We start from the raw sequence: 25,178 nt of genomic DNA, 5'->3' as shown, positions 1-25,178 counted from the left end.
GTGTTTTACAGACGTCAATGAGGTTGAGATGGGTCAGTGCACTGTTCACGTCTTCTACATCCTCACTGAATTTTCTGCTCCATCAGTTCCTAAGAAAGGTGTTAAAATCTGCAACATGTGTGGATTTGTCTATTTCTTCCTTTGACTGTTATTTATTGACTCGCATATTTCTGAAGCTTTATCATTTGCTACATACACATTTATAACTGTTATGTCATGCTTATGAACTTATTCTTGTATCATTACAAAATAATTATGTTTATCTCTAATAATTCTCTTTGGCTTAAGGTTTCTTATGTTTCTGTTTTCATTTTATATCTCTTTACATTCCACAACTCTTTCAATTTACTTGTCTTTGTATTGTAAAGTATGTCTCTTATAGATAACATACAACATGGTTCTTGCTTTTTAAATCCAATCTAGTATTCACTGCCTTTGGACTGGACTGTTGAGTCCAATTACATTTAATGTAATTATTGATATGGCTCTACTTGGTCTGCCATTTTGCTATTTGTTTTATATTTGTCCCATCTTCTGTTCCTCTGTTCTCCCTTCCCTACCTACTTTTATGTTGACTATTTTACTGTATTCCATTTTAATCTCTTTAGTTATATTTCTTCCTGGTTATATGTCTATTATATTTTTAGTACTTGTTCTAGGTGTGTGGTAGGCAACATCTAATATGGCTCCCAATGACCCCCATCTCCTGGCATTCATGCCCTTGTGTAAACCCTTTTCTCTGAGTATCCACTGAATCTGGTGATTTACTTTCAATAACCTGAATATAACACAAGTGATAGGCTATCACTTCCAAGATTAGCTTACAAAAAAGACCCTGGTTTCCATCTTGCTTCTTTTCTTCAATGCAAGCCAGCTGCCATCTTTCATGCTGCTCATTGGAGAAGTCTGAACAGCAAGAAACTTAAAGAAGCCTCTGAATGACAGCCCTAAGACTGATGCCCCCAAACACCCCACAAATACTTTGACTGCAGCTTTACAAGAGAACCTGAGCCACAAATCCCAGCTAAGCCATGCCTACAAGATAATAAATTTTGTTGTTTTTAAGTTGCTAACACTCGGAACAATTTGTCATGCGGCAATAGATAACTAATACAGACTTTGGTACCTAGAAACAAAGTACCACCTAAAAAGTGGAAGTGTCTTTTGAACCAGGTAGTCATCAGAGGCTGGAAGGACTTTGACTTGTATACTAAAAAAAAGACAAAATTGACCAGAAGAGGCTGTTAGCAGAAATGTGGACTTGAGGACTCAAGTGAGATTTGCCAGTGAGAACTCAAGAGGAAGTGAGAGACATGTTACTGAAAAACAGGAGAGGGATCCTTTTATGCAGTGGCCACACTATCACCTTAAGTAACATGTAAAACAGAAGACGTGCTTAATAAGTTGGATGAGTGATACAGTGACGGAGATTTCCAGGCAAAGTATTTCTTGCTGCTTAGAGTAAAATGCAAGAGAAGAGTAATAAATTAAACTAAGTGGAGGACACCCAAAGAAAAAAGAACGAGACCTTCATGATTTTAAAAATTCTCAGTCTCCAGCTAGCAAAAGATGCTAAACTAAGAAATGGCACCCGAGTGAAATCTGAGCACCGCCTAGAGAAAAAGCCAAGAGTATAAATGAAAAACCTTTTTTTAAGATCAAAAAGATCAAAGGTGGTACATCAAGAGTACTATACATTCACACACAGAGAACTTTAAAAAGATTAAGGCGATGCTTTACAGATTCTCTCAATCAAACAACAGAGCCTCTAGAAAGGTTAAGGTCATTATCCCTCAATCTTGTCAGAAGCAACCCAACATGGAAAGGGAATCTCAATGAGATTAATACATGTGGCTTTTGTCTAGTGGAATGAACATAAAAGAGATGCACAGGAGGTCTACAAAGGTTTTGAGAAAATTATTCAGCAAAATCACTGCTCCCCTAGACTGAAAAAGATAAGAGTACCAAAGTGTCCAAACTTCTTCTGGAGGGAAACAGGCTGAGAAAAGTACTAAGCTGCAAATACATGCTATCTTTCATGAAAAAGGAAGAACTCAGAAGACGGACTCAAGAGCCCAGTGAGAGGAGCTAGGAGACATGCAATATTAGTCCCAGGTCTTGAGCCTTGATTAAGGAATTTCCAGTATTTGCCCAACTGGATTTCAGAACTGCTATGGAAACCAGTGACGCCTTTGTACCTCCCATTATTCACCCTTTCAGAAATGTCTCTAGTGATCATTGATTGTAGTTGGGTGTGTCGGGAGCAGGTAGCTATCGGAACAGACATTTCTCCAAAGAAGATATACAAATGGTCGTTAACCACACGAAAAGATGCTCAGCACAAGTAGTTATTAGGGGAATGCAAATTAAAACCACAATGCAATACCACTACATGCCCATTAAAATGACCAAAATCAAAAACACTGATAATACCAAGAGGTGTGGATATGAAAAAACTGAGGCACTCACACGTTGCTAACAGGGATGTCAAATGGCACCGCCACGTTGGGAAATGGTTTGCTACTTCCCTTAAAAAGTTAAATACACACTTATATAGCCCACTGTTAGATATCTACCCAAAAGAAATGAAAAACACGTGCTCAAACAAAAATTTGCAGTATGAATGTCCACAGCAGCATAATTCATAATAGCCGAAGTCTGATAACAATCCAAATATCCATGAACTGGTAAATGGATAAACAAAACGTGATATACTCATCAGCGAAATACCATCCAGGGTTAAAAAGGAATGAACTATTGATACAGGCAACATGAACTTCAAAAACAATACCCTAAGTGAAAGAATCAAATGCGTAAGACTACATGGTTTATGTATGTATTTGTGTATTTCATCCACTCAGATGAAATTTCTGAAAAAGGCAAAACCATAGACACGAAAAGCAGATCACTGTTTATCTGGGCCTGGGAGCGTAATTCCATATTATAAAGATATTAACTCTTCCTAAATTGATCTATAGACTCAATACATTTCCAATTACGATGTCAACAGAGATACGTGTGTGTGTGTGTGTGTGTGTGTGTGTGTGTGTGTATAAACTGGTAAGCTAATTGTAAAATTTAGGGGCGCCTGGGTGGCTCAATTGGTTAAGTGGCCGACTTCAGCTCTGGTCATGATCTCACGGTTTGTGAGCTCGAGCCCCACATCGGGCTCTGTGCTGTCAGCACAGAGCCTGGAGCCTGCTTTGGATTCTGGGTCTCCCTCTCTCTCTGACCCTCCCCCACTCACTCTCACTCACTCTCTCCCAAAAAAAGAAACATTAAAAACAATTTTAATTATAAAATTTAAATGAGAAGGTAAAGAACCAAGGAGAGCCAGGGCAATCTTGGAGAAGAAAAGAAAGCTGGAAGGCATACGCTACACTACTAAGCTGCAGTAATTAAGGCATATAGTAAAGCACACAGATAGACAAATAGACCAATGGAGGAGACGAGGGTCCAGAAATAAACCCACACAAATAAGATTTCCTAGTTTACAATAATGATGCCAACTACAGCAGTGGGGAAAGGCTGGGTTTTTTTTTTTTTTAAATGTTGGATTAAATGGCTGTCCCTCCACTATCCTGGGCTGACTAGGGGTGGGAGAAAGCCCTACCTCATTTCATACATAAAAATCAATTCCAGATGAAGCACATACCTAAATGAGAAAGATAAGAAAGCTACTAGAAGGCAACATAGGCAAGTATCTCCATTATCTTGGGACAGGCAAGGCAAGAAATCTTAAACAGGACACACAAAAAAAAGCACAAACAATATCAGAGACGAACAACAAATAAAACTATAATATAAGTTAATGACATTCGACAGATCACACCAATGAAAGTGGGAGAAGATATATGCCATACGTACATCAACAAAAAATGTAATCTGGATATGCACATTTGTATCCAGAATATACAAAGAATCGTGACAAATCAAAAAACACCGAGAAGCCACGTTTTATTAAAAAATGAATAGCAACTTCACAAAAGAGTACATCCAAGTGGCCAAAAAGCATAGGAAAAGGTACTCCGTGTCATTAGCCATGTGGGACAATGCAAATTAAAACACACCATACTAGAATCGCTAAAACTAAAAGAAACGGACAAACCAAGTATTGGGAGAGTGGGGGAGCCACAGACTCTGAAATCCTACCCTGGAAAAGTAAATTGCCATAACCATTTTGGAAAACTCTCTGGCAGAATGTACTGTAAGTACACTTCCAAGTCAACACAGTGAACACATGGGCACTAAAAGACATGTACGAGAATGTTCACAGCAGAATTATTTGTAACAGCCAAAACCCGGAACAAAACCAAATATCCAACAACAGTAGAATGCATATATAAATGCGATACATTCACACAGTAGTAAATACAAAAGAATAATCCATTGCTAAACACAACACAAATCAATCTCACAACATAACGTTGAGCCAATGAAGCTAGAAAAACGCGAACACGCTTTATGAATCAAAAACTGTTAAAGCTGATCTACGGTGATGTAATGCAGAATAGTGGTTACTATTTGGTGGGATGGTAAATGATGGGGGAGGGGCAAGAGAGAGCTTTCTGGAGAGCTGAGGATGGTCTCTCTCTTGCTTTAGAAGATGGTTACATACAGGTATTCATTTTGTAAAACTGCACCAAGCTTTGATTAAGTCTTGTATGTTACACATTGACTTTAAAAGTTTGCCACAAAGAATGAAACACAGCCACATTTATTAACAAAGATAGATCTGAAAAACATGAGAAAAAGAAGCTTCAAAACAATACATTAAGTATGGTCCCACTTATGTAAAGTTAAAAAAAAAAAAAAAAAGAAAAGAAATGATACACACAAAAGACAGGACAATGGTCCTCTCAGGAGATGACAAGAGGAGCCAGTCAGGAAGGACACCCAAGGTCTCCTGGAGTACTATCATATGCTATTTCTCGGGTGGGTTAAAAGTATAGGGATGCTTATTTTATAACTGTTCTTTAAACTGTACCTGTATATTTTCGTGCACTTTTTTTTGTTTCTACATTTATTTATTTTTGACAAAGAGAGACAGAGCACAAGCAGGGGAGGAGCAGAGAGAGAAGGAGAAACAGAATCTGAAGCAGGCTCCAGACTCTGAGCTGTCAGCACAAAGCCTGACGAGGGGCTCGAACTCACAAACTGTGAGATCATGACCTGAGCCGGTCAGATGCTTAACTGACTGAGCCACCCAGGCGCCCCTATTTTCATGCACTTTTTACATGTACACTATGTTTCACAGTTGTAAAACACTGCAAGAGTCATACGACTCCTACACAACTACTAGATTATAAATGATCAGGAAACTAAAATGAGAATTAACTAGATTTCATGTCTTTGCATTCATCTGAGCAGCGGCTAATAACGTTACACACCACCTAAAGAATCGTCTTCTCAAGGCATTGCTAAATGGAAATGAAACATAAAAATAAATAGCAACAACTAATAATGCAGTAAACTATCAAACTACCCTGAAAATAAGAAAATAAAAATAACTTCCAATGATCCACAACATATTATTTTAATTTTTCAAAGGGAACTTTATTAGGAATAAACAGAAAAACAAAACAAAATGGAAAAAAAAAATGAGATGGGTTGACAAAACTAAAAAAATGACCAGAGATTCATAAACAATTTAAGACTTCTTGCTTTCCCCATTTCCTACCTTAAAATAACATTCAATTTTAAAACTTAAAAATAAAAAACGTACAATTAAGTCAACGTTTATTAACTGATCTCTGGTTTAACAGTACAACACTCAGTATTTTAATTCCCTTAAAATTGTTTTCCAGTAACATACTTATAAACTTACTGTCATCTTTTTTTATTAAAAGGACAATCAAAACTATTCAATATTATGACCTCACAAAAAGAAAGTTGCCTGTGAAATGAAAAGATGCTATTACAAAGCCCCACTCATTAAAATTTTTTAAAAAGCAACTAACTACGTCAAAAATCTGACTCACTAAAACAAAAACAACAAAAAAAAAGCCTCAGAAAAATGCCAAGCCCATTGTTCTCAAAGCAATTCTATCTCAGTTGCAACTTGTTGCCACTTCCTTGACCCGGTAAACACCGAAGAATGCTATTTAACTAATGTGTTAATGTTGAAAATTAATGAGTAGTTAGGTGGTTTTATGAGTGCATGAAACATTATGTTTTATGGAGTATCCTAACAAACAGTTTTCGTTCCTCATTTATGCAGCAGACTTATTTGTAGAGCTCAAGGATAAGTGTCTACCTATAACGAGCAGCCACTGTATCAAAAGTATCCAATGAATCACATGTAATCCATGCTGAGTGTTTTATTCAAACAAAATGATGAAAAAAATCAACTTAAGGAAAATGATTACTTTTTCTTTCTTTCAAAAAGATTTATTGGCAAGAGCTCCTCTGAAACCTGAGACTGACCAAACAGAAAAGCAACTAGGTGTTGCTCATGGGTGATTATCATCAAAGAAGAGATACCCATGAATCGCAAGTAAGCACAGATAAAAGGGCTCCCCTGTGGCGGAGGCAGTTTATAGGTACCAACACCCAACTCCAGGTCCCTGTCTGCATCCCGCTTCCCCACCTAGACAGCAGCTGTCCGTCTAGGTCAGGCTTTACAGTGGCCCAAAAGAAGACCCAGGTCTACAGTGCCGAGCCCAATACAGGAGCCACTAAATCACATACAGCTATTTAAATTAATTACAACTTAAAATTCCGTTCCTCGGTCACACTAGTCGCATTTCAAGGGCTCAACAGTCACATGTGAATAGTGGCCATTGTACTGGATTGCACAGCCATACAACATTTCCACCACTGCAGAAAGTACTACGGGATGGTGCTACTGTAGAATCTATCTTTGCCCAAACAACGGGGCTATTTGTAAATATAATGAATGTACTTCGTAAATATCTAAGGATGTTTTACTGTGTGTAATCCTAACCATATTTATTTATGCCACTGGATATAAGGAATCCCTAGGAAGGAAAGATACTGATCAGCAACCCCATAAATTCATCCAACAATTTAGGACTAGGGCTATTTATAGTGTTAATGTCACTTACATACAAAAATGGAGTTTAACAAAGAAAAAGATTCCTTTGCAGTTTTTTAAGTATCCAGACTAAAAAATTACATCATTATTTTTGAAGTGAAAAATGTTTTTTCACATAGATGAACATACTCAATCACAAGTACATTTTCATTATACTTGATCACCATCTGCTGGTCATGTCATTAAACTGCACGAGCCAATGAAATGTTAGCTATAATGGGAGACATTTTTAAAGGACATACACAGTCCCAGCTTTCTGCCACAATGCATTCCTGGAAAACCACATCATAAAGAGGATCATTGTAAAGCAAATCATATTTTCCATAAGGGCAGGGCTATAATTAGATTCCTCATTCCAAACTAAAATCTGGCATCAAATAATCCATGGAAGGATCTCATTAAAGCAAGATGCAAAAATTATAGTCCTCTATAATCACTTAAAATAGGATAATTATTCTCCAAGTCCTTTCTTACAGGTATGAACAAATTTCTTTCTTAGAGGACACAATATAAATTAAAAGATAAAACTTTAATTCATATAAACATAACCTAAATCTCATAGGGTAAGAGTAATATACAGTAAATAATAATTCTGTTTGCACACTCCTAGAATTTTTACGTAATCTAGATGGTGACTCTTTATAAAATGGCATCTAAAGAAATCTAAACTAATGCCTTCTTTTTCATGAACAAGGTCCTCTACAGTTAAGTAGAATCCTTGTGTTTCTTCCGCTGGGAAGCAGGCTGATTCATCTTGCCTCCCCCCAACCCTCTCCTAACCCGGAACTCTTAAGCAAAGTTTCAAGTAAAAATAGTTAAGTGGTATTAAATCATTCTTTTCATCTTTTCTATCCTAGACCCTAACTGCACTTTGGTGATAAAGCTACCAGACCACATTATACTTCACTGAAAAGTCATAAAAATAATCACAAGCCATTAAACAGAAGCTTCAAAACATTTTTCATAGAATCCTAAGAAAAGAATACAACATATTAGCTCCATGTTCTGTGTTTGGGAGAATACACAAAAAGAATACATAGATACGACATGAACTTACGTCTAACTATTACTTAGCTTCTAATTCAGGGTGTGTGGCACAATGCAAAAAGAAAAAAGGGGCCAGCTACACTGTATTCCTTCTATCTAGGGGGAAAAAGGACTTGCTGAGTTATCGAAATAAAGATTCTTTCAAAGCCTCTTTTAAAATACTCTCCCACCTTCTTCTAAGAGTGTGCAGGATTCATACTTACACTGAGACGCTTTCCACATAGCCATTAATCTATTTTTCTCAAGTGATTCTCAAAATAATTAATGACTGATGGATTTTAAGATAACATCCTTTAGGAAGATTAGCTAATTAGAGAAGAAAGAATGGTCAAACCATCTAACAAGTATGCTCCTGCAGGAACCATTAAAATAACAATCACCACGCCAGTGATGAAGGTGGCCGAAGCTAACACTTTCTCAGGTCCCTGTCAGAGGCTCTCTAGCTCCATTTTACAAATGATGAAACTGGAGGTTAGAGAAATTAAGTCACTTGCCTGAGGACACAGTTGCCAAGTGTCAGAAGAGAGATCTGAACAAAGGCAAACTCCCTCATTTCAGCTCAACCTAGAAATAACCAAGAACAAAGGCACAGTCGCCCAGGACTGCTGATACAGCTTGAGTGGGGGACAATGATGGATGAAAGTGGAATTTCCACATTTGCTGCATACGGTACTCGTGCCTACAGGATAGACTAGACTAGAATGAACACAGGGTCTAAAATCATCAAACCAAGTGGCGCCTGGGTGGCTCAGTCGGTTGGGCGTCCGACTTCGGCTCAGGTCTGGATCTCACAGTCTGTGAGTTCAAGCCCTGTGTTGGGCTCTGTGCTGACAGTTCAGAGCCTGGAGCCCGCTTCGGATTCTGTGACTCCCTCCCTCTCTGCCCCTCCCCTGCTCATGCTCTGTCTCTGTCTCTCTTTCAAACATAAATAAACATTAAAAAAAAATTAAAATCATCAAGACCTAGATTCCAAAACTGGATCCATCACGGGGAACGCGGTATGACGTCACCGAAGCTGTTACCTCATCTATAAATACAAAGGGCCATCACATCAGCCTCACAGAAGGGTCGAGAGGATGAAATCAGATAACTTGTAAAAGATTTCTAGAATAGTATCTAGCATACAGTAGGTGCTCCATAAATGGCACAACTCGTCCCACCTGATTTCTGTTTTAACAAATTAGAAATACAAGTGAAATCCACAAACACTTATCTATTGGGAAAATTTCATTCTTATGTTTAAATTTGTATAATTATATATAGTTAAATGTGTTAATATGCATCACTATTGTATATGCCCAAACATCTTAACAAGATGGTATTCTGGAGGGCAACTTGACAGTATCTATCAAAAATAAGTATGTGACTATTAAAACTAACATAGACGCATGTACAAAAAAGTTTTTAACATTCCACACCAGACTAGTCCCTCTCTCTAAAGGTAAAACTGTTTCAAATGTGGCACCCAGAAATATCGCAAACACATGTACACATGTGTATCCATATATCCTCTTTGAAATACACCATGCACACACATACATTGAAGCTTACTATGCTTTTATAAACTTCTTTGAAACTTTATGTACCTTAGAGATCTCTCCACACTAGCCCAAATAGATTTTTGTTATCAATCCGCAAGATGCCGTACCTGATAATAATCCCACCAATCCCTTATCCGTTAAATTTGTTAACATACCGGGCTACTAAAACAGTGATTTCTTTCTTGAGCATCAGCAGTAGCCAAAAAATACATGCAGATGCATAATGGTATGTGGACCGAGATGCGAAGGCATTCTTTATAACCGTGAAGAATTAAAAGCAACGGAGACAGGTTAAATTACAGTCAATCCACACTAGGGATTATTATCGGCAGTTAAAAAGACTGCACAGACTATATGACACAGGGTCGGATACAGTTAAGCGGAAAAAGAGCCAGTCTCACCACAGGACATACAGTATAAACTAATGTATAATTTTTTAATTACTTATGTGTGGCTACATGGCTACTGTAGAATGATACACACCAAATTATTGATGACTATTACTTCCCATGAGCAAAGTGGAATAAGGAGGACATGGAGAGAAAGACTTTGACTTTTTACTCCACATATTTCTACTCTGAGGTTTTTACAAGAAGCATGTATTGTATATGGGTTGTATAATTTCCCAAAATGAGGATAAAAACTGTACTAGTCATCTACTGCTGCGTAACAAATTATCACACACTGAAGAGCTTTAAACGACACAGATGTATTTTCTCCTAGTTTCTGTGGGTCAGAAGTACAGACACAGCTGGGCTGGGTCCTCTGCTTAGGGCCATACAGGCTGCCATCATGGTTTGCCCAGAGCTGGGTTCTCATCTGGAGGCTCTACCGGGGAAGGATCCACCCTCCCCGTGCACATGGTTGTTGGCAGCATTCAGTTCCTGAGAGCTAGAGAATTCATGGCAGCCTGGCTCTTCACAGCCAGCAAGGAAAAGACAGCAAGACTCTGAAGTCAGTCTGCTAGCAGGACAGAGCCTTATGTGTCATAATGTAATCATGGAAATGACATCCCATCACCACTGCCATATCCTATGAGAAGCAAGTCACAGGTCCTGCCTGAACTCAAGAGGAAGGGATTATAAGACTGTGAACACCCAGAGGAGGACCATGGAGTTACCCGGAAGTCCGTCAACCGCAAAGGCAATTAAGGTCTCTACCAGATCATAGTGGTAAGTACCCGAAGGATGACCAGGAAGTAGTATCTATGGATACAGCTCATGGTTGTAGAACTAAATGAAATTAGCCCAACTGTACAGGGATGAGATCTAAGTCTGTGGTCTTATCAGTAACATTTTGTAAAACCATGCACCAAACTCAAATTTAGGTAAATTTTTCACTGTCAAGAAAATAAGCAGGGGGCGCCCGGGTGGCTCCATCAGTTAAGCGTCCAACTCTTGATTTCGGCTCAGGTCATGATCTCACATTTCAGGGGATCGAGCCCCACACAGGGCCCTGTGCTGACAGCACGGAGTCTGCTTGGAATTCTCTTCCTCTTTCTCTCTCTCCCCCTCCCCTGCTCATGCTCGCTCTCTCTCTCTCTCTCAAAATAAACTTTAAAAAAATTTTTTAAAAAGAAAAGCAGATATTTGACATTAAAATACAGTAATAGATCTCTAATAAAACAGCAATGCAATTTAAAAAGTGGTTTTTCTAAAAGAAAACACTGGTAATAACATAACCTTCAAACAAGAAAGGTGAAAAAGGAAAGCAAAGAATAAAACCAGGATGGGACTAGCTACGCGTCGAAGCAATCCAATGTGAAATGCTAAGCTTACTAGTGGATGATGTGTCTTTGGGTGGGGGGGGGGGGGGGGAGGAAGCATGAGAGTAAGCACGATAGCATATAACCTCAAACTACTTCTAACGTGTTTAGAACGAAGAACGCCCCGTCTCTTACAGGAAGAATAAAGGTAAAGGGAAGGTGCCACCTCTCCTGAATAGGGAGGGCTAACAAAGAGGCTTCAAAAGGGCCCTGCATCTTTAACAATATGAAAAGGCTAGGACACAAACAGCATAATCTAAAATGCCATTAGAAATACTTCACATACAAAAAGGTCTAAGTAAAGCAGGATTTTATAAAGTGATCAAAAAAGAAACACTAAGGGGGAAAATCTTTTAAGATTAAAGAGGTTTTTCAAAGGACAAGTTGAAGTGCTTGTAAAATTTATGAGGCAGCATTAAACTTCAGTTCTAAGTAACAATAAATTATTCACTATAAAAACATACATGTGTCAAATATTATAAGCCTCTTAAACTTTTTAAAACAATTTCTTGCAGAACTGATGAGATGTACTAGGTCAACAGTAGCAGATACTGACTTTTTCATCGGCACAGTAAGACCATCAGTAGGGCTCTTCCCGCCCCTTCTGAGCTCATCTCACACATCATGTGTTTACTTGGCTTTTAAATCAACTTTATTGCCATTAGCTAAAAGAAATGTCAGTTTTACTCTTTTTAATGCCTTCCTGTTCACAAAATTACAAATATCTGTTAATTCGTGGACCTGTGGCTTCAAATTTTAAGTCCAATTAAAATTTGCAAATAGATGGAATGAAACGAAGAGAACAATAGAAGAAAAGACAGTCTGAGAGCTTTTGTTTTGGCAGCACTAAATGGCTGTCAAATAGCCTTGGAGATATTTGGACACTTGACCAAAAAGATAGTTCATTCAGTCTGTCTTTCCCAGCTCACTGTCTTTGGATCACTCATGGTGTGTGAAGGGCATCTCTATAGCCTGTATCCACACCTCTCTTAACTTCTAAAATGGATCCTTTCCTCAACTTGTCCTAAAAGATTTTTTTTTTTTAATCCTTGTGGGCCATCCTCTCTGTCACAATCTACCTGTCTCCAAAGGTTTTTGTACAGATTAAATTAAGTAAGTGGCCCAGGCTGACACAACACAGTCACTCATGCATGTAAGCACTTATCAAATATAAATACTTACGTGGTTCCCAAGAGGTCCCCGCCCGGTGCGAGACACTGGAAACACAGTGCAAATAGCGAAAGCACAGTCCCTGTCTCCTGACATTTACAGTCTAGCACGGAGAACAGAAACAGAAGACTTTGCACGTCACGAACAAGGAAACACAGAGTCACTTAAATAGACCTGGGGTGTCAGGCAAGATTTTTTCGAATTGTGAGATCTGAAGCGTTGAGTAGGACCAAAGAACTACCTGCTTTTCCCATTAATTACTTATTATATAACTGATAACTAACGCCTCATACTTGAATAATTTGCATCAAATGCTATTTTATTATAGGTGAGCAACAAAGAAAAAGAAGTTATTTGTTAAAATTGGGGAGATTTGGGGGCGCCCAGGTGGCTCAGTCAGTTAAGCATCTGACTCTTCATTTCAGCTTAGGTCATGATCTCACCGCCATGAGATCAAGCCCCGTACTGGGCTCTCCACTGAGCGTGGGGCATGCTTGGGACTCCCCCTCTCCCTCTCCTGTCCCTCCTTGCACCCTCTCTCCCTGTCTCTCAAAAATAAATACATAAGTAAACAAATAAATAAATACAAATAGGTAAAATTTTTAAAAATGTTTTTAATTACGGAGATTTCACTAGGGTATCATTTTCCAGAAAAGTCACAGGGTAATATCTGAAGAATATTCTCACTGAATTTTCTTAAACGTTATCCTCTGTTCCGAGAAAGAAAAGTCCATTACTTGGATTTCCTGAGATCTCAAGTCTGTTTTCTACCCTAAGCCTCAATTTAACACACACCTCAATCTTCACGAATATCCCCACAACTACACATAACCACTACAAGGAAATTAATCCGTGCACCTAATGCTCTTCCCTGTTTATCTAAAACAACATCAGAAAGCGAATTTCTGCAGGATCTGGGTCACAAACAAGTGATTATGCTGCCAGACGTAGGGACATTCTTCACTTCTACAAAGATGTGGTCTCCCTCCTCTTTTTGAGTTTTCGGACCCCTCTTCGTCTACTTTTCTTTTTTCCACTTGTGATAAGATGCAAAAGCGTTAAAAGAAATACTTCTTCCACCTCTCGACCCTACTTAAAAGGGGAGAAAAAGTTCATAGTCAAACAGAGATGCGACTGATCTCAAAGTCAGTGCCAAAAATGAGCAGCGAATAGCGAAGGCATTTACTGGGGCAGTAACCAAGTGTCACGTGACTCCCACGTGTGACTGGCTTCTGGAAAGACGACTGAGTCTCTAGTTTTTTAAGGAGCCCAGAAAGTCAGGTTTTTGTTTAAGTTTTGGTTTCTTTTAATGTATTTAAGTAATCTCTATACCCAACATGGGGCTCAAACTCATAACCCTGACATCAAGAGTCACATTCTCTTCTGACTTAGTCAACCAGGCACCCCCAGAAAATTATGTTTTTATGTAAAACTCCCAATTGTTCAATCTGAATAACTCGTTCAAAAATCCTTAAAGACACTACAGAAGTCAAACAAAACAAATCTATGCACGTGATTCATTCGGTCCACGAAGATCGTCAGTTTCCAACCTCTGGTCTCAGCTCCAAGATATGGGAAACTACTTTAGTTCACCTTTATACTGTAAACTCCATATGCATTATACCTAGAAGGAACGCAGCTTTCGGGTGGACGCGCAAGAAACGTTTTGGCAAACACCCGATGGATTTTTCAGCCAAACCGAGAACTGTGTTTTCCTTTGCATGCAGACCACATTCTCTTCACACCTCCGTTGATCTGCCATAAGGCTAACGAAAATTCCACAGTAACACCTCCTCTACTTTTAAATCTCCTACGACTGCTAAGACCAAGAACTGCACACCGTGTGCCAGGGACTCATCTAGTCACCTCTTTTTAATCTTCTGAATGCACCCCGAATTCTATCACCCCTTCCTTTTTCGCCTCTCCATTTTATGTCCCCTTTCTAACCAAAACATTTCACAGGGACTGGATCTCTCACATTGTGTTCGTCCGTTCTTTTCCACCAGAGTGCCTGAGGCCTGAAAAACATCAATCGCGCTGCGTCAACCACGAAGACATTTCACATCACTAATAGCATTTCTCCATCTGATTGAGGAATAAACCAAACAAAATTACGGCACAAAAGAGAGATGACACTGGTAACCAAACCAAATTCCAAAAAATGAAAACTACCAAGAGAATGCTGAGGATGAAGTATAAAGTATGATCCATGTCAACTGCCACCGTACAACATTTTGACGTTTCGGAAAACAGTGCCAAAGGTAAAATTCAAAATTTGCTAAAAGCCCAGTGTAAATCTATCCCCCGTAAGGGCCAAAAGTTATCCTACAACAATAATCTACTTTTTGTGTATTTGCAAAACTTAGAAGTTTATCTTTCTTTGCGCTAAAAATCCTTAAGCTTAGTACTCTAGTGGGAAAGCACAGTTGAATGGGGTTTACCTTTAAGTCATTATTAAACCAAAACAAATACTGCTCAATACGGAAAAAGAAAAGAAATTCAAGTATAAGCTTCGAAATGAATATGCAGGATGTTATATTTTGTTCAAGTCACTGATAATGTTCTTAATTCAGGCTTGTCATGAAGGAACACAGAGAATTAAATTATTTAGAGATTCTCAGGCACTACTTTCCAAGTATTGGCATATATACATATATAAATACATGTACATATATTTAACGGATACCCAGAAGGGGCTAAATATGCAATGGGAATCTTGAATATATGATGAAAGTTAAATTGTTTTACCTACCCAACATCCCTTCACAGCCCTCAACTTTAACAAAATTATAAACTAAACCAACTACTTACCATAAAAATGAAAAAAATGAAAAACACCACCAGGAGAAACAATATATGAAGTTGTGAAGGTAAGCTAAATGATGAATCCCATTTGAATCCTATTTTCATAGCATACCTGTGCACATCAGTCGGCGACTGCACCAAAGAGCAATCTTCTCCAGAAGAAAGCTTCCACGATTCATTTAATTTGTGGTCACTGGTTCCCAGCTCACCCATTACCCAGTCTGGTAATCCTTCCGGGCTTGAAACTTTTGCTTGTGCTGGATTTGGTTCATCAAAATAGATGGACTGATTTTTAAAAATTAGAAAAATTATTCTTTCAAAATGTACTATAATGAAATAATTACTTAAGATGTCCATCAAGTTTCAAGTTTGGTAATAACTTTTCAAATACTCAAATTCAATTATCAGAAAGGCACAATGAATTATAAAATATTAGAATACATAAAACGGATAACATTTTACATTTTAGTTATGTTTTGGTGTATAAGAAATCTGATAAATGATAAAAATTACATGACAAGTAAGTCTAATAATTATTTGTGCTGCAAAAAAATACAGCTTTATAAAAAGGTAAATGGACCACAATGATCTCACACATATGTGGAATTTAAGAAACAAAACAAAGAAAAAAGGAACCAAACGAACAAACCAGACTCTCTCTCCACTCTGGAGAGCAAACTAGTAGTTACCAGGGGGGAGGTGTGTGGGGAGATGGGGAAATAGGTGAAGGGATTAAGAGTACGCTCGTCTGGATGAGCACTGTGCGATGTACGGAAGTGTGCAATCATTATATTGTACACCTGAAACTAATATAACACTGTGCATTAACTACACCGGAATTAAAATTAAAAATAACCATAATAATAAAATGCATGTAGGAGTGACATGTTTGGAAACTTACAGCACAAAGAATGGAAAGAGGAAATCCTGTAAAGTTCTTCCATAATCCATAAATTGGTATATTTTGGAAGGTAAACTGCCACAAATTAAAGATGTAAATCGTAAGCCCTAAGGGAGCTACTAAAAAGGAGACACGAAGCTAATAAACTGATAGTGGAGATAAAATGGAATATTAGAAATGCCCGATTAAAAAAAAAAAAAAAAAAAGAGCAATGGAATGTTCTTTTTAAAATCATGTACTCTATTTCTTTGTGTGATCAGTAATTACTCTTCACACACACACAAAATCAGTGGGCAGAGAACCCACAATCGATAAAAATCAAAAACAAAAATTAGGCTAGACAATTAAGCTAAAGGAGGAGCAACAGAGGTGTTGCTAGACTTGTAATTTAGTTCTGGCCAAGCCATAAACTAACTAGAAAATCCAACACGGGTCTTCTGGACCTTCTTGTTGTTATTATCTGTGAAGTAAAGCCTTTCCGATGATTCTATGAAATGAGTATAATGCAATATACTGGTATCTTAACATCTGAACACGTTTCAGAAAACATTCCCCCTTGGGTCTTTAAGAAGAGGACATTCGCCCACTAATAGTTTTTCAAGCAGTGTGGGCTTCTTGATACCCTTCTGAAGAAAACTCTGCATTAACTGGATACTTCTCCAACAATTCTCTGAATCCCACACAAAGAATCCTCGAGAGGGTGTTCTCTGGGAGAGGTGACACACGACCCTCTATCCCAAGTCAGACATGCGCAGCAGTTTTATGAGGCAGTCACTGCAACGTTCAAATATCACGTAACTACCATCGCCAAGACTACTGATCTGAAGCAAAATATATGGCTCTACTTTAACGTACAATTCGTAACAGCATCAAAACTTTTGGCATCTTGGGGGACAAAACATAAAAGACTCTTAAATATAGAGAACAAACAGGGTTGCTGAAGCGGTTGTGGGAGGAAGGATGGGCTAAATGGGTAAGGCGCATTAAGGAATGTACTCCTGAAATCACTGTTGCACCATATGCTAACTAACAATAAATTAAACAATAAGTAAATTAAAAAAAAAAAAAAAAAAAAATGACCTTGAAATTAAAAAAAAAAAAACTTTTGGCATCTCTAACCTGGATAACAGAAATTATCATTTAGTGTGCAATGTGCCTCTTGACTGCAAATGGGTTTAAGTTAACCAGAGTTAACTCACAAAGTTAGCTTTTTTAAAAATATATATATATATTTATATTTATATAGTATAGTATAATATTATGATACTATACTAATATAGTATGTGTGCGTATGTGTGTGTGTGTGTGTATATATATATATGTACATATATACACATACATACATAAAACAGTCCACTACCAATACCTAGTACTCCAGATTTCTCAAGTATTCATCAAACACCACACAAACCAAGGCATATTTCATGGTTACAAGGATCAAGACAGTGACAATTAACCAATGAAACATAATTATAACTGCCTTTCTAATAGCTGATTTTGACAGTGAAATTGAACAAAGTATAAACTCCCAACTTCCTGTCATCATTTTATTAGAGAAGAAAGGAACTTTAGAAGTCACTCAATCCAACCTCTCATGAATTTTTTAATAATGTGTGTGAAAGAGTTTCATAAACTAGAATTTACTAATACACATAAATGATGGTTAATGTAATCCAGCAAAAACTAATGGGAAATTAAGGCTCAATACAAAAAAATTCACTGTGAGTTTTTTAGAAATACTGCAGAATACTGTGGGATGGCTCCATCAATAAGCATAGTCCCCTTAAGGCCAAATCTGACTTCTATTCAAAGTAGTAAAAAGTAAATTAGGAAGGAAAAAGAACAGTTTTAACTAATGTATTATCTAGGACTTGTAACTCAATAATATAACCAATCCCAAAGGGGATGATGAATTGACACTTTTAAAGAAATGGAACTCATACATCTTCCGGTCAGTGACACCTACCATGTAGGAAGGTAAGGTTTTCAGCGTGCCTGGTTCCGGTCGGTGTGTAAAGGGGCCTTCGAGAGCTCCTCGCTTAAGCATATGCAGTAACAGTTTGGCATACAGGTTCCGATTCTTCCTGCCCATTAGTCCTGCACCTGTTCCTGAAGGCTCACACAGCTTTCTGATCCAAAGCGCACACCTCTGTCGTTCTAGAGATACGTAAGAACTATTAAAAACTGGATTTTTCAGGGACTCGGGTGGCTCAGTCAGTTGAGCATTCGACTTCAGCTCGCGGTTCGTGATCTCACGGTTCATGGGTTCGAGCCCCACATTGGGTTCTGTCCTGACAGCTAAGAGCCTGGAGCCTGCTTCGGATTGTGTCTCCCTCTCTCTCTGCACACCGCCCCCGCCATGCCCCCGCTCACACTCTCTCTCTCTCTCGCGCTCAAAAATAAACAAACATAAAAAAAAAAAAGAAGCTGGATTTTTCAGAAAATAAAACGTTAAAGACCTACAAAACACCTACTCTGGTCTAGAGCAGAGACTGGCATACTTTTTCTGTCAAGTGCCAGATAGTGCTCATTTTAGTCTGATCTCTGGCACACCTGCTCGGCTCTGCCACCATAACATGAAAGCAGCCGCACACCATATGGAATCAAATGGGCATCAGTATTTTCTAAGAAAACTTTACAGAACAGGTAGCGGGCTAGATTTGGCCCTGGGAGGCTACAGTTAGCCAACACCCTGGTCTACGGTTTATCTTTTTCAGTTCATTAGTGATCAGGTAAGACAAATGCAAAGAAGTACTTTCTAAAAAATAAAATCTCTGGATCACTACCAGATAAAGAAGAGATAAAGTAATATTAAAAGAGATAAAATTTTACTATAAACACATCTCTAAGATAATCTGTTGGTTTGAAAAAATCTTCCTATGATTCCAATTATATAAACCAAAAGAGATATTAAATGCAATCTTATGTAAGCATTTTAAACTTAATCTAAAATTAGATCTTGGGCACCTGGGTGGCTCAGTCAGTTGAGCATCTGACTCTTGACTTTGGCTCAGGTCAAAGTCAAAGAGAGAGATTCTTTCTCTCTCTCTCTCTCTCTTTGCCCCTCTCCCCGGCTCGTGCTCTCTCTCTCTCTCCCTTTCTAAAAAACAATAACAAAAAATAAAATTAGATTCCAAATGTTTTCTTTATTAAAGCTGATAAATTTCAGATTTAGAGTTGATTAGTTTAGAGTTTTCTTTTAATCCCTCTAAAAATAATTGAGGGCTATTAACATGTAATTTAGCAAATGTAATTATCCTTTTAAAAACTACCTTAAAAATACAGCACCGTTTAATCCACCATATAACCTATTGACTACTTTATCTGAACGTGACACAGAATTGTTTTTAGGTCTCATGAAAGCTATTTTGACATTAATCTTTTATCAGTCTAATTCAACCTGAGGATTATATATCTAACATAAATCGTAAGTCTGCTTTAATCTCTTAGTTTCTAAAGGTCACATTCATTTATTGTTTTACCTACAAAAATCGCGACGGCTGGATTTACCACTTTGCTCATACCAGATTTATCACTACAGGTATGAGGGCTAACCTTTGAAGAAGTTTTGTATTTTTAGCTTTGAAAATTATATAACCACAAAGCAAAGTTCATGAAATACTGGGGGTACTTGGGGCAAAAAGAAAAGTAAAACAGATAAACTTAAGGAAACACTTTTTCAAACTATGTATTTTCTGAATGTCTTGCAGAAAACTGAAACCTATATAATATCCTAATGGCCAGAATTCAGTACAATTTGTTTACTGAAAAGAATTCAGTACTCTACTTACAATATTGGGGAGAGCAATTATCAGAAGTAGAATTTAGCTAGAAGAAGATATGAATTATTATCATTGTTCAGGCTCTTGACTAGGATGTGAGTTCCAGATCATTCACTATGAATTAATTAATTAAATAAAAGGGCAGGATATACCAATGCCGGCAATGACTCATGAACCAAAGACTACAATTAGTCCAATCCTATGTACCTAACATCCATTTTTAAAAGAAGATGAAATATGAGGGTAGTTTTATTTGAAATACATTTATAATGGAAGACTTTAATACACGTTTTTCCTAATGAGCAGATCTAATGAAAAAGAAAAAAAAAAGGTGGTGAACATCATAAGAGAATACAACATAGATATCATTGTGAATACAATTAATCAAATAATATACAAATAATAAAAATAACCATGAATGGGCCACGGGACATGAAATATGCATCTTGAAGACTAGCAGAAGAAGAAAGAGGAGGTTGAAGTCTGACAAGGCAAGAGAAGACAGTTGGGAAAGAAGCCTGGAAGAAAGACCATGCTGACTAGGAAAGGTTACAGCCGTGGAACAATGGGGACCACTAGAATGCATAACGGCTACACGACACTCCCTTCTCCCAGCACAGCATCCTGGAACAAATATCTAAAGTTGAGCTGCTTCCTCATTTTGAATACACGGTTCACTTGGACACCTCAGGGAAAGAGGGAACTTGGACAAAACTCGGGTAAAAGCCAGAGTTTCTTGGCCCCACTCCCGCTCTCCACTGCCAAACTACCAAATCAGATTTGCCTTTACAGCCTATTGTCACTTAGAGAATCATCTTGGCCCCCCCCCCCCAAACTCTCTCCAATTGTCTTCTGATGCCTTAAATTATCTGGAAAGTCTTTGATTTGAGACAGAGACTCTCATTCCATAATTAGAGAAAACAGGCCAAGAAATGCAGACACGGTAGCAACAAAAACTCATTTGCAATTGATTTCACTCAGTCAACCAACAAGCATACAAGACCAACAGATTCTTTTCTGCTTTGATACATAAAACTGTTAGAGAGCAGAGGGACAGCAGGCTCCTGAAAGAGGAAGCATTTCAGGGAGGAAAAAGATGCAGGAAGGAATAGTTGAGAAGAAATTTTAAACTCTCTAAAGAAACTTTAGAGATCCATGGGCTTTAAGCTCATGATGTCTAAGAGTGGTATCATATTAAGATCTTTCCACAGTTTTCTAGAATATTATCACTAAATTTCTATTTACCCTCGAATAGCTCAAAGCAAACAATCCTACATCAGCTTCAGATGAAATTGTTATTAAAGGAATTCAGCTTTGTTTTCGTTGTGACAGTTCACTGGTTTGAGGAAATATTATAAAGAAAAAAATTAATCTTAAGAATCTAGTTTACGGGGCAGCTGGGTGGCTCAGTTGGTTAAGCGTCTGACCTCGGCTTAGGTCATGATCACACAGTTCGTGGGTTCGAGCCCCGTGTCGGGCTCTGCACTAACACCTCGGAGCCTGGAGCCTGCTTCAGATTCTGTCTCCCTCTCTCTCTGCCTCTTCCCCACTTGAGTGCTTGCTCTCCCTCTCAAGCTCTTTTTCAAACATAATAAATAGACATTTTTTTTAAAGTTTACAATCGTAATCTTACCTGACCTATGAGGTAATTTTAGAACAAAGGGCTTCATATCTACCACAAAGTGATCAAATTCTGCATCCAGCTTCTCCCACTTTTCTTCCTCACTTCCCATTTCCATAATTCAGTCTGTAAGAGATTTAAAATTAAAATATTAAGATCTGTCTGCTGAGGACCACACAACTCTGATGAAAGAGAGCAAGGAAAACACATTAGTGTCAAATATCCCCAAACTGATCGATAAGTTTATTGTCATCCCAGTCAAAATCCCAGCAATAGTCCTTGTAGATATGCACAAGCTGAGTCTAAAAATGCATATGGAAAGGTAAAGGAACTAGAAGAGTAAAAGCAATTCAGGAAAAAAAGAACAAAGTTGGGGAACTCACACGACCTGATCTTAGGATGCCCTACAAAGCTAAGGAGTCAAGACAACGCGGTGTTAGTGAAAGAAGACACACAGACCAATGGAACTAATCGGAGGTCAGAAATTGACCAACGCAAGTATGGACAGCTGGTGCATATCAGTATGGACGCAGTATGGACAAAGGTACAAATCACGGAGAAATAACAGGTTTTACCACAATTATACTATAACAATTTGGGCACCCGTATGCAAAATAAAGAAAAAAAACCTCAACCTAAACCTCACACGGTAGACAAAAGTGAACTCAAAACAAATCACAGACCTAAGTGTAAAATGTAAAACTATAACACTCTTAAAAGAAAACATAGGAGAAAATCTTGATGACTTTGGGTTAGGCAAGGATTTCTTCTCAGGACACCAAAAGAACTACCCATAAAGTAAAAATTATTATATTGGACTTCACCAAAACAGAAAAAAAACTTTTGCTCTGCAAAGGACTCCATTAAGGGATTGAAAAGATAGGTCACAGACTGGGAGAAAATATTTGCAAATCATATATACATATATATATATATACACACCCATATATATATGCGCATATATATGTATATATGAGTCACAAAGGATTTATATCAAGAACATACAAAGAACTCTCAAAACCCAACCGTAAGACAACAACCCAATAAAAATAGCAAAAGAAAGAAAAAAGTCACTTTACCAAAGAAATTATACAAATGACAACTAAACACATAAAAAGATGCTCAGCATCATTAATCATTAGGGAAACGCAAATTAAAGTCAAAACGAGCTCTCACTACACACTCTGTAGGACAGCTAAAATAAAAAATGCCAAATAAACAATACCAAATGCCAGTGAGCACACACAATGACAGGAACTCTCAGGAACTGCGGGTAGGAGTGCGACACGGCACAGCCACCCGGGATCACGATTTCGTAGCTTCTTACGCCATTCAGCACACGCTTGCCACGTGACCCAGAAATCTCACTCTTGGGTGTTTCCTCAAGCGAAACAGTCTTTATTCACACAACCTTGTATAGCTGCTATCTCCTTGGGTAATCAAACCCCAGGAAACAAGCCCAATGTCCCTCCCCCGGGGAACAGGTAAACAAACTATGATGTACCCACACAACCAAGGAGTACTCGGCAACAGAAAGCAATGAACCACTGGCATCCGAACGGAGCACGGATAAACCGCAAATGTAGCCCGCTAAGCGAAAGAAACCATTCTCAAAGGGCAACACACTGCATGGACCCATTTGTATGACGTTCTAGAAAAGGCAAACAGTGTGGGCACAGAGAACAGTGGTTCACAGGGCTCAGCAGCTGGGGCAGCACTGAACACAAGGCCATGGCACAAGGAACACAGCTGGGGTGCCGGGACTGTTACCCGTGTTGTCTGTATAGGAGGTTAGAAGACGCTGTTCCAGGCATGTGTAGAAGCTCACCAAACTGTATACCAAAAAAGTGATTTTTAACTGTATATAAATTCAAAAATGCTAATTCCCCTCAAAAAAAAAAAACCTTAAAGTATCAGTCCTCACATTTCTTCCTAATTAGCAAGAAAAATACTATATGTAAGAAGGTGAATCCCAAAACTCGGTAGGTTTTGACAAAACTCCTTAAAACTATCTACGCTCGGGGCGCCTGGGTGGCGCAGTCGGTTAAGCGTCCGACTTCAGCCAGGTCACGATCTCGCGGTCCGGGAGTTCGAGCCCCGCGTCAGGCTCTGGGCTGATGGCTCAGAGCCTGGAGCCTGTTTCCGATTCTGTGTCTCCCTCTCTCTCTGCCCCTCCCCTGTTCATGCTCCTGTCTCTCTCTGTCCCAAAAATAAAAAAACGTTGAAAAAAAAAAAAAAACCTATCTACGCTCACCATGTTCCTTTCAATTAAAACATGTCTTGAGGTACCTAGGTGGCTCAGTCGGTTAAGCGTCTGACTTGGGCTCAGGTCATGATCTCGTGGTTTGTGAGTTCGACCCCTGCATCAGGCTCTGTGCTGACAGCTCAGAGCCTGGAGCCTGCTTCGGATTCTGTGTCTCCCTCTCTCTGTGCCCCTCCCCCCGCTCATACTCCTTCTCTCTCTAAAAAATAAATAAACATTAAAAACAATTTTTTTAATGTCTTGAAAGGGATATGGACTCCCTCTACATTACACACAGTCCCCAGTTTGTCATTTACTCATTTACAAATTATATGTTGGGAAAAAGCTCTGTTCTGCCTCATTAGCTGTCTTCCTCCACAGCCGGCCTCGTCTCTGCTCAACCAGCTTCTAATACCTAACCACAGTGCCTTCCATCTCACTACCTACCAACAGGCTCTTCCTAGAAAGTTCTCTCTGCCTGTGTCTGGGAGTAAACCACAGCTTTTGCTGGCCGCCATGACTTCCCTCCCGGTTGTCAGAGGCGAACCCATTCTCTCTCAGGCCCATGGTACCCACTCTCTGGGGTCTTCCACTCTCCCCTCAGCCTGGCCCCGGAAGGAAAACACTTACTGAGATCCCTACTGCCGCGTCCCAACCGCTGCCCCTCCGGCCTCAATCCAGAAACTCTCCTCTTATGAGGCCCTCAGCATCTGACTAGCCCTTGTCCTCCTCATTCCCGTCGCTCTCATCTTCCCAAATCCCTTCTATCAGATCACAGCTCTTACCCTCTTAAACGCTCTCCTCCTTCTGCTCCCTCAGCAAGACTGTGCTCCTTGACCGCCTGCTTCCATCCCCAACTAAGGGTCTGGAGAAAACAGGCACTGCCTGTAGGCACACAGCTTCCTACCTTACCCGAGTTGTCAGGTGTCTTTCACCATTTCCTGCTCCACAAAGCAGTTACCAGACATTTTAAAGCCCCTCAAACTGCTCTTGCCTCCTCTCACTCTGAATTAAAAAAAAATCTTACCTCGTTTCATGGAAAAAATAATAGTCAGGTGGTGACACCCCAAAAGGCTCTTCCTTCTGCCTCTCAGCTTCCCTCTAAGAGAACAGAATACCTCCATCCTCCTTTGCTTCTATATCCAAAGCATGAACTCTCCTCTCTACTGCCGACACTTCAATCACCTATCAGTTACCTCTTCCCGGGTTCAAACTCTCCGCTCCCGGGGTCTCCATCCCCTCCCCCG

The 25,178-nt window shown here is 38.9% G+C and overlaps 1 protein-coding gene and 1 long non-coding RNA gene across 9 annotated transcripts in view; one reads left to right on the top strand and one right to left on the bottom strand.

The window, feature by feature from the left end:
* Positions 1-25,178, bottom strand: part of CEP112 (centrosomal protein 112) — a 473,818-nt gene that overhangs the window by 444,663 nt on the left and 3,977 nt on the right. For 5 of the 8 annotated variants that reach the window (XR_005783756.1, XM_040452171.1, XM_040452174.1 and 2 more), the window contains exons 2-4: positions 21,702-21,815; positions 18,253-18,443; positions 15,498-15,670 (exon numbers count right to left, since the gene is read on the bottom strand). Coding sequence is in view for 6 of the 8 variants with exons in the window: in XM_040452171.1 (XP_040308105.1) it covers positions 15,498-15,670; positions 18,253-18,443; positions 21,702-21,807 (470 nt within the window). In the remaining 2 variants the exon portion in view is untranslated. Of the gene's footprint in view, positions 1-15,497; positions 15,671-18,252; positions 18,444-21,701; positions 21,816-25,178 lie in introns of those variants that run through there. The other 3 variants (XM_040452175.1, XM_040452176.1, XM_040452177.1) reach the window with 3 other exon arrangements.
* On the top strand, positions 10,672-14,699 carry LOC121015319 (uncharacterized). Its single transcript, XR_005783757.1, has 2 exons — positions 10,672-10,817; positions 14,587-14,699. It is a non-coding gene; the product is annotated as an uncharacterized LOC121015319 (long non-coding RNA).

The sequence above is a fragment of the Herpailurus yagouaroundi genome, unplaced genomic scaffold (assembly GCF_014898765.1).
Source record: "Herpailurus yagouaroundi ecotype Mexico unplaced genomic scaffold, PumYag 206, whole genome shotgun sequence".
In the NCBI taxonomy this organism is placed as follows: domain Eukaryota; kingdom Metazoa; phylum Chordata; class Mammalia; order Carnivora; family Felidae; genus Herpailurus; species Herpailurus yagouaroundi.
The sequence above is the reverse complement of the archived record's forward strand: the minus strand, read 5'-3'. Positions and strand labels throughout refer to the sequence as shown.